The sequence below is a fragment of the Marmota marmota genome, unplaced genomic scaffold (genome assembly GCF_001458135.2).
Source record: "Marmota marmota marmota unplaced genomic scaffold, marMar, whole genome shotgun sequence".
Lineage (NCBI taxonomy): Eukaryota > Metazoa > Chordata > Mammalia > Rodentia > Sciuridae > Marmota > Marmota marmota.
The window spans coordinates 63,863,897-63,874,171 of record NW_025999968.1 but is presented as its reverse complement, the minus strand read 5'-3'; the positions used below and the strand labels follow the sequence as shown (position 1 = coordinate 63,874,171).

Here is a 10,275-nt window from a genome sequence, read left to right as displayed (position 1 = left end):
CCCCCCCCCCCCCCTTGGACAACAAGGTGTGGCCCTAGGAGTAGGCGGCACCCAGAGGGGTTGAGCTACACTCACCTGTTCCCTTGTAACCCTACCCCTTTACCCTTTTTGGTATAGAATGTTCCATGAAACCTCCTCTTGTGGGTTCCCTATATAAGAATAAAGAATTCCAGTGGCTCGCTCCCTCTCTTTCCACAGAATCACAGAGTTCACAGTCACAGAGTTCACAGAGTCGTCTCTGAATTACTGAAAAAGGTATTTCTGTGTGGTTGCGTGCTTTCTTTGTAGTTTTCTTGAGTTATTGGAGTAGTCAGTTTTTGTGAACCCAGCATTAGGTCACAAGCTAGGACAGTTGGCAATACCTGGATGCTTCACAGGTAAGCCGGGAAGAAGCTGCATGTCCATGACTAGAGGGCTCCGCAGACAACAGGACCTGACTCCTGCAGAAGGACGTGCTGCGCACACCCTCCACAGTCTGCAGCTCAAGGTGGCCCCTCAGGAGAGAGGGGCAGCGCCTAACAATCCCAACTCATAAACCAAGGTACGGGCAACCGCCAGCCTCCAGGACACGCACCCAGCCTCCTCAGGTGTACCAGTGCCACCTGGGTCTCAAATCCCCAGCACCTCCCTGGGTCAGGTGTCTTTGTCTTCCTGGTGACCACCTGGCCCCTCTGAGACCATTCCTCAGGGCTGCATCTCAAGGGGAATACACAGACCAGACTCCAGGACTTTTAAACACAGAAAATAAATCTCACTGTCACACTTCCGTTTATCTTTGTGATCTCTAGTGCCCATTTAGGGAACATCCATGTGAACAAACAGCTTAAACACTAATTTTAGAAATCAGTCCAGATGTCACCCCCAAGTAAGAACAGCAACTATCAACTATTAATCCAGCAAACCTGTGCAAAGTTGAGGGCCTTATTTTATGGTTAGAAATGAGACATGAGAGAGTCTTATTTTTCCAAAGCCCTGTGGAACGCTGTTTCGGCAAAGTCCTTGTCTCTGGCACATGCTTCACCTGAAGTAAACAATCATTTAGGAGGCACTGCTCGGACTCTTCTCCTCCCACCCCAGGAAGGCCAGAATACAGGAGCCTTTCAGACGCAGGAGGACCCAGGAATGAGGACCCACAGGCAGGCGAGCCAGGTCCTCGGTTGACTTCAGGGACTTCTGCAGCCTGTAGGGTAGAATGTGTGCGGACTGGGTACCATCAGCAGCTCAGCAGGCATGTGGGGACCTGAGGCTGGGGTGCCCAGCATCCACACAGGGGAGACCTACTGGTGGGCACTTTCCTGCAGAGATGCAGAGGTGTCAGGTAGCAAGCAGTCTGACACCAGCAGCAGAAAACACTTCAGAGAATCAAAGCCTCAGAAGTCCCTGTGCTTCTCCTTTGCTAGCAAAGCAAAAAAGCCTTTTCCCTTTTTCTCAAAACCATGTCATTATTGGATTGGCATATCAGGGAAAAGGACCAAACTTTTGGTAGCAAATTTGCCATCCCAGATGGGACCCAAGAACAGCCTCCGCTCCAGCTTTCTTGGGCAGATTTGGCTCTTCAAGCAACCCCAGATCCACGCTGAGGAGGCAAGGAGACCTGACAGCCAACTGCAGGAGAGTTAGGAGACGGGCGAGTCTGCCTGGGTCAAAGCAGAGGAGCTGTTCCTGTGCATAAAGAGAGGGACTGAGGAATCTCCTAGCACCTGCCGAAGCTCTGAGAAATCCACCTTCTCTCCACGAATGGTTCAGGTTGCTGCATCATGGTCCATTTTGAGAAAAAGGAAAACAAACTCGGTAAAGTCGCGGTGACACCCTTGGCCATCTGCGTGACCCCTGCCCTTGTCCAGTCACCCACCAACTGCCAACATGGATCTCTGGACTGCTCTGATGCTGCATACTCGTAACTGTCCACACCCCACCTGAAAGAGAACAAGGACTTTTGGTCACTTCCCCTAACTTCGCCCTCTCTCAGCAGGAAGCAGCTTGGAGATGGCATGGCCCATTTTCCCCATAGAAAGGGAATGTAGAAACTGACAGTGGGGAAATGCAACAGTGTCCCCTTTGGGCTTTGAATGAGCCCTTACTGCTCTGCCACTGCAGCTTATTTTTTAAATGGACCTGTTTCTTTCTCTTCCTCTCGCCCTCTCCTCCCTAATCTCCAGGGAAATGGAATCACCTTTTCTCCCATCCCAGGCAAAGTTATCTATCCCTGAGTATGCGCCCCGCATAGGAACAAAGTTATCTAGACTTTAGGGAGGGTATCAGAAGATCTCAGATAACTCTATCCCAAATTAACAAGTGAATTACAACCCTGAAAGAACAACAAGTGGAATGTAGCCTTTGATCTGTGATGGCAGAACCAGATCTAGTTGTAAAATAAAGTCATAAGAACATCATTGAGAAAAACTGGTGCCTGGGGAAAGGGTTAGTTTCCCACCCCGTGAGTCTGACAACTCCCTTTGAAGTGTAAGTACCTCTGTGGAGGCTTCAGATACAGGCTAGAGATTTATTGAGGCCTGTGAGAAGAGTATGTCTCTCCCTCATTATTCTCTGCTTTTGCAAACACGTTTCCTGATCTGGAGTTTGATCTCCTCTGGGCCCAAAGACTGGATCCTTGATAGGTCTGCTTCCTGCAACAGATTCACCTCTCAAAAGCCCCCTATTCCCCCTGATGGGAAGAATCACAGCCTCTGGGACAGAAGCCCCCTGTCTGTGTTTCTCCTCTGCTAGCAATACAGTAAGACTTTTTTTTTTTTCCTTTTTCTCAAAAAAAAGGAAAAAGAAAATACTTCAAAACAAACCAGTTGACCAAAAGCCCTGCCTCAGTGGCACTGCAGGGTCTGACAGGACAGCCACTTCAGGACCCCTTCCTGGCCTCCACTCTAACAACTCTTCCCCATGCAATGGGAGAGGGACAGAGGACTCAGCAAGACCCAAGCAGCGAGAGTACACTTGTTCAAAAAGGCATAACTGCTGGAGTGTCCTATGCTGACCAGACTGAGGCCTAAGGCATCCCACGACCACAACACCCACACTGTCATAAGACCCCAAGTCCCCAGGAACGCTGTGTGATTCACATCAAAGCACACCAACCACACAATTCTGTGAAACAAGTTGCAACTGGGACCTGTCAGCCAGGCTAGGGTGACAGGTGTTGCCCTGATTGTTGGTGAAGCTCCTCGATGTCAATGTAACTGTGCTTCCCCTGCCGGTCCTGGGTGTCACAGTGACTTGTGGGTGAAAGCAGGCACAGCAGAGGTTCAGCACCTCTAATGGAGGCTGTCTGTCTGGAGCCAAGAGGTGGTGTTTGGGCAGGACCCTCAAATAATCTCCTCCAGGCCTCCCTCACAAAACTGGTGAAGCAAAGAGCCGCCTCCCACAGGGCTTTCTTCTCCCCTCCTCCTGAGGGCTCTCCTTCCTGACAAGCTGCTATATTCCCACTACATCTGGTCCCTGCTCACAGGTTTCTCTTCAAGAGCACAGTGCAAATCTGAAGTGAGAGGGAGCTGAGGCTCAGGGCCACCCAGGTCCCAGGGACCCAGCCAAGCCTTCCATAGCTGCCTCCGAAGTCCAAGAGAGGCTCCGACTGCATGGTCAGACTTCCACCACAGCACCTGACAAAACACTCATGTGGACATGTAGCCTGAAGGCGCCACGCTGGGTGCACACTTCTAAAACCCCATCCTGCTGTGTGGACAAAAGTCACAACTCTGTGCAGCTCACTCACCTCACCCTCGACATCCTCACAGAAATGGCACCAACACAGAGACCGTGACCTCCCCATCACCCCCAGGTTCCATGCACCACTACCACCGTCAGCCAGTCCAGCAGAAACCAACACCCTGGCCATTCACCCCAGGGCCATGTCTCCCCGGGCTTGGGTCAACACTTGCCTACGTCAGCAGTCCCATCAACCCCTTTTGTGTCCAGCTGCCAGAATATCAACACCCAGGAGCCACCTGCTACCCTCCAGGCCCACACCAGGGCTCTGCCCTGCAGAGACTGCAAGGATACGGCTAACAGCCCACCCCACAGAGGCATCAGCTCCAGTGCGTCTCAATGGGCTCTGCTCCCAATAGAGCTGACCCTGGAGCAGACACCCTAGCACCCACGAGCAGGGGCTGTGGAGCTCTGGTGGAGACTCAGAGGCCCTGGGAGCTGCATGCAGCACTCACCTGCTCAGTCTGCTCCCCTAGCCCAGCCTGCTCTGCTCACTGACGCTGCACCTCAGCCAGGGCTGCATGTGTGTCCCCCAGCTGCTGCAGGGCTGTCTGGTGTGGTGCTCCAGGAGCACAGCCTCAGCACCCAGCTTGCCCCACGCCACTACCCTCTCCTCCTCCAGAAGGTCTCCTCCTCCATCCGCAGGTGGTGTGCCCCAGCACACCCACCCAGGGCCCTGCACACCCCCCACAGCCTTGCCAGGTGCACAGAGCAATTAACTTTCCACATGCTTTCTACCACCAAATTCTGCCACCAATCAAGTGGTACAGTTCTCCTTTCTGAATAGTCTGCTAGAACACTACATCCATAAGTCAACGGACCAAGACCTACAGGTTTAAATCCATGCCCAGGAACCACTGAACCCGCCCAGCATCTACCTGCCTTTGACAGAGTGGAAGAGTGCTCACAAGGGCAGGCACCTGCCGAGGCACATCCCGTGGCATCAGACTGCTCTCTGAATTCAACCCAGAGAAGGCCCAGCTCCATCCTCCTGGACCAGTGTGGATGCTGAGACCAAGTGCACCCACCCTCCCAAGTAGGGAGACTGCCCTGGCATGCCATCTGCCCAAGGCCTGGCATCCCAGGAGCCACTCGTAGCACAAACAGCAGCCGTGCCCATTCAGGGAGGCGAAGTCCCCAGGCTGAGGAGAGCAGAGGAAGTGCAAAGCTCTGCAGTAGGAAGGTTACAGGTCCTCGCCCTTGACCGCAGGGCCAGGGCTGCACGTCTAGGGCAAAGGGACTTCCCTACAAACTCCTTTGTACCAGAACCCAAGTGCCTGACTAAAGGACCAGCATGGCTCTTGAAATGGGGCGAGAGCCTTTAACACGAGCGCGGGGCCGAGGGCCAGGCCTCACCTGGTGCGCACCCTGGAGCTCCATGGCCAGGGCTTTCAGCTGCTCTGTGTGTTCAGCGCGCCTTTCCGCTCTCAGGCTGTCCTTGGCGGACTGGAGCTCCTTCTCGTGTTTTAGCTTAAGTCTCTCCGACTCCTGAGCCAACACTGCTTGGTGAGAAGAGCCCTTTGTCTGCAGCTGTTCCTCAAGCTCTGCTCGCAGAAGCTCCAGAGCCTGCCTGTGCTGGTCCTGAATGGCCTGAACCCCAGACATGCAGCAGGATTCCAGAGCATCCAGGCTTGACGAATGCCTCCTTTCCAGAGCACTGACTTCCGCAGCGTGTTTCGTCTGCAGCTCGGCCACGCGAGCCTCGAGGAGCACCTGCTGCTCCCTCTGCAGGGTGGCCGCCAGCTCGGCCAGCTCCACCTGGTGCCTGCTCTCAAGTTCTGTCCTCAAGGCCAGAAGCTGCTGCTGGTGTCCCTGCTGCAGGAGCTGCAGCTCGTGGGCGTGCTTCTCCTGAGCGTCCCGCAGGACAGCATCTTGGTCCGCAGCAAACTTCTCCATGATCTCTTTACGCTCCTCCAAAAACCTGAGGCAACATCATCCCAGGTGAGCGGGGGCGGCAGGGCCCATGACCATGCTGCACTGGCCCCTGCAAGCCCTGAGCCACGTTTTCCCCTTGACCTCGGTTGTTCAGAACCTCGGCCCTGACCTCTAACTGTCCTCAGGGGAGAGCCAGGGCTCAGGCAGCAGGAAGGACACAGCACCCACAGGGAGACTGTACACACATCTCTGAGGACCAAGCAGGGTAGACACCCCAGTCGCTCTTCAAGGCCCCTAACTCCCAGCCTGGGCCACCTGACCCTCGAAAGGGAAGCAAGTTCACAGGGTCGCAAAGTAGCACAAGCGCCTGAGAAAGAGCAGTAAGAAGCCAGATGGGCAGTGAAACCAGCTTCTAAGGAGGAGCAGAATCTCATCAGGAGCCAGGAGGAACCTGGAACCACAAGCACCGAGCTCCGCTGTGGGCACGGCTCCACTCACGGTGCATTCCACCATGTTCAGTGGAAGACAGGCACTGCCCCCCTGGGCGCTATGAATGTCCAGGGGCTTCCACAGACTGCCCTCCATAACATAGACACAGAGGTCCTGTGGGACTGGACGTTAGCCCAATGTGGCGGGTCTGGGCTAAACTCAAGTTGGGGGCCTAAAGCGTAACTCTCGCACACCTGTGGCATGAGAGAGCTGACAAGGAAGGAGGGACATGCTGGGCAGAGCCAGCACCAGGCCCAACGGCCCCTTACCAAGGACACTGGGGCCACCAGAGCAAGGACTGAGGTGCACAAAAGGAAAGGACCTAGGCGGGCTCTGAACCTATCTAAAACTTTAGGCAAGTGAAGGTTTTAGAAAAAGTATTTAAAACCGTACACGTAAGGACTGGGGTTGCGGCTCAGTGGCAGAGAGCTTGCTTCTTGCATGTGAGGCACTGGGTTCGATCCTCAGCACCACATAAAAACAAATATACAAAATAAATATATTGTGTTCATGTATAACTAAAAAATTTAAAAAAAAAAAGTAAACAACCTAGGGCTAGGGCCGGGGCTCGGCAGTAAATGCTCGCCTAGCACATGCAAGGCCCTGGGCTCAATCCTCAGCACCACATAAAAATAAATAAATAAAGATATCGTGTCCAACTAAAAAAATAAATATAAAAAAAAAAAAAAAAAAACTGTACGCATAAAACCCAGTCAGTCATGTGGGTAACCTGCCTGCCTTGTGGGTGGGGCAGGTTTAGTGCTGTTTTGTGTCTTTTTTCCAGGATTGGGTGTTGCACCCAGGGGCACTCCACCACTAAGCTGCACCCCAGCCCTTGACATATTGTTTTAAGACAGGGTCTTGCCCTCGTACTTGACATCCTCCTGCCACGCCTTCCATTACAGGCATGCACCACCACACCTGGCTGCTGCTGAAATGTCAAAACACACAGAGGCACGAAAGGTATATGTGCACTAATGTCACACAAGGAGTGCAGCCTCCATGGGAGGACCCCAACCCGTCACCACACATCTGTTATGGGGCCCAAAGGTGCCCTGCTGCTTTAGAGCGAGACTTGGGCATCACACCCCCTCCGGCTCCCATCCTCCCACCTGGCTGAGCACCCACTGGGCTTCCATCCTCCCAGGGCCTCCCTCAGCCTGCCTGGCACCTTGGAGACAGCTGCACACCACCCGACAGCCCGAGTCACCCACCTGTTCCGAGCCTGCATCAGTTGAAGGGCACACTCTTCCTTCCCCTCGAGGAGTGTGCCACGCTGCCCGTCCGAAGCTACAGGGGGGTCCTGGCTGCACCCATGGCAGGGCAGAGCCTCGTCCCCAGCAAGGGCCTGTTCCAGCTGCCGCAGGCGGCCCTGCTGCTCCGCCAGGGACTTCTCCAGGGCCAGGATCTGTGCGGCCTGCTGGTCCTGCAGGTGCCTCATCCCAGCTTCCCGACGCTCAAACCTGCTCACAGCAGACTGCTTCTCAGACTCGGCCTTTTCTTTTAGCTCACGGCACATTGAGGCTAAGTTCTCCTCAGCTTCTCTCCTCAGGTCCTCGCGTAAAAGCTCCCACTCCACTTCTTTGTTTCTGAACTCTTGTTTCAGTAGCTGAACCTTCTGCTCAGCTTTATTTAGTTCTTCCTGGTGGTCTTCTAACAAACTACGTTTTACCTAGAGAAGCATAATCTTATTTAAGAGGAAAAAAATTAAAGGGAAAGACTTTTCAGAAGCAATGACTGAAACCCATCTCTGAAGAGGGAACTTTTCCAGCACAGGTGATATGCTGAGTACAGCAATGCCAGTGGCAGGGGCCCAAGACGGGCTCACTCAACACTGTCCCCTGGCTTCAATAAAAGCCAACCCAGGGACACATGGCTGTAGCAGAGCCAGGGCTGGAGGCTCCTCCACCATGACCCAAGAGAGACTCCCACAGCAGGAAGATGGGAGGTCCCAGAGAGACGAGCAGACAGTCATGAGGTCCACATTCCTGATCTTCACTGAGTTAAACGGGTAACCCTGAAGTGATTTTGTACGCAGGCAGATAAACGAGAAAGCTGAGCACAGGCACACATTCCAGATTTGAAAAGGAAGAAAGCAGGTCAATAAAGCACTAAATGTCATCAACAAGAAACAAACCCAAACCAAAATAAGGTATAAAAGGCTGACCTCAACTTCTCACTTAAAAATGATAAAAAATAAAGTCTAGGCCTGGTCCTGGCCATGGCTGAGCAGCTCCGGTCAGATCAACCTCCCAGGGACAGCAACTGTAAACTGAGCAAGTGCTGGTGACCACACAAGGCCTGGAGAGAGCTGAGGAAGCAGTGGGCCCACACGCAGAAGGAAGGGCACCAGGCTGTCTTCCTTCCAAGGCTTCAGGCTGGCAGCAGGAGCCAAGATACCCTACCCAGGAACTCCCATCGCCTTACCTGTGTGTGCCAAAACAGGAGAGTGAGGGGAAGCTCTTAGGAAGAGCCAGCCGCTGCCCAAATCTCAGGCTGAGCCCTGATGGACATGGGCACAGGCTGACTCCAAAACAGGCCAGCTAAAGCCAAAAGAACTGAGCACACCATGCTTGGTCCAACACAGAGGAGACGGACACAGTGAGTCCAATTTGGCCACGCTTGCCTGCTGAAGCAAACAAGACTTCAACAGATCCTAGCGGAACCCAGAGTCTTCACACAACATGCACAACGTCCAGGATACAGCTCAAATTAGCTGATACACAAACACACAGGAACATATGACCCAGGGTGCAAAGAAAACACAACCAATGGAGACCAGCCCAAGAGGACACAGACAATGAAACCAGCAGAAAAGAGTCTAACAACATCGGACCAAAAAAAATCTGTCATCCCAGACATTTTTATGTAGCAAAAAATATTCTTCAAGAATGAAGGTGAGGGCTAGGGTTGTGGCTAGTAGTAAAGCACTTGCCTGGCACGTGTGAGGCACCGGGTTCAATCCTCAGCACCACATTAGAAGTAAATAAAGTAAAGGCATTGTGTCCATCTACAACTTAAGGAATGAATGTGAAATAAAGACTTTTTTAAATAAAAGAAATCTTTTGCAGCAAGCATAGCAAGAAATGCTAAAGGAAATTCTACAACTGAAGATAAACTCAGATCCTTGGGAGGAAATGAAGGACTCCAGAAATGGTATAAAAGTCCAAGATGGAGATGTATTCCTCTCAAATATATGACTTTTCAGAGTAAATCCTACATGTAGTATGGTGGATTTTACAACATAGGGGGATGCAGAACTGTTAAAATGTACTACAAAGAGGAGGTGAAAGATACATCTACACAATGACGAAATCTTACAGCTTCTGTGAAATGGTATCCTATGGATTCTACTGTGAACTCATCTCTTGAGCAAACGTGGAAAACAGTGCAGAGAACTGTAACTCAAAAGCCAACAGATACGTTAAGATCTATCCAGCAAAAACTCAAATAATTCCAAAAGTGAGAAAAAAGGAGCAGAGGAACAAAAAACAAAAAGAACACACGTAGAAGGCAATGAAGGGGCTAGCCCACCACGCCAACCACCGCTCCAGCCTCACAGACCTCACTGCCGGCACAGGTCTGCAGGAGGCCCAGGGGCCTTGGGAGAGAAGGCAAAATGATGGACTCAAAACGCACAAGGTCAGCAAGTCTGCATCTGCAGACACGGCTCCAAGACAAGTGCCGCGGCGACCAAAGGGCTGCTGCCCAGGAAGACTCCACAGCACAAGCACACGCAACACAGCTTCCAGGTACTTAGAGTGAGAGCTAACAGACGAGGAAGAGAGACAGATAGTCCCACCTCCCTTTTCTGGTGACTGGTGATCACAGACAGCAGTGGCCTGGGAAAAGCACTCAGGAAGGCCTGTCCCGGGGCAACAGCTTCTACGCCCACGGGGCTTTCCACAGGTCGCCCTTAGCCCTACCCTGCTCCACATCCTTACAGGGCCTCGATGTCAACAGCAGCCCAGGAAAACTCACAACAGAAACAGCTTCCTCCAAGCTCTTCTGATGAAGATGAAAACCCACAGAGATGCTTGTAGGGGCGAACAAAGGGGTGAAGCAGAGGGCACAGCAGACAAGTGGTCACATCCGGTCACGAGCATGAACTGAGAAGAGTTTAGTCAATACACACATGCAAAGACAGAGGAGTTTCTGCACATTCACTTTCATCTGCATTTAAGCACGGCTGCA

General features: G+C 52.5%; 1 protein-coding gene across 17 annotated transcripts in view; it reads right to left on the bottom strand.

Moving 5' to 3' along the window:
- The window catches only part of Pcnt (pericentrin), a 96,326-nt gene that overhangs the window by 52,572 nt on the left and 33,479 nt on the right, over positions 1 to 10,275 (bottom strand). For all 17 annotated transcript variants that reach the window (XM_048803830.1, XM_048803822.1, XM_048803826.1 and 14 more), the window contains 2 exons: positions 7,296 to 7,753; positions 5,074 to 5,638 (listed from right to left, as the gene is read on the bottom strand). In XM_048803830.1, the coding sequence (XP_048659787.1) occupies positions 5,074 to 5,638; positions 7,296 to 7,753 (1,023 nt within the window). The remainder of the gene's footprint in view (positions 1 to 5,073; positions 5,639 to 7,295; positions 7,754 to 10,275) is intronic.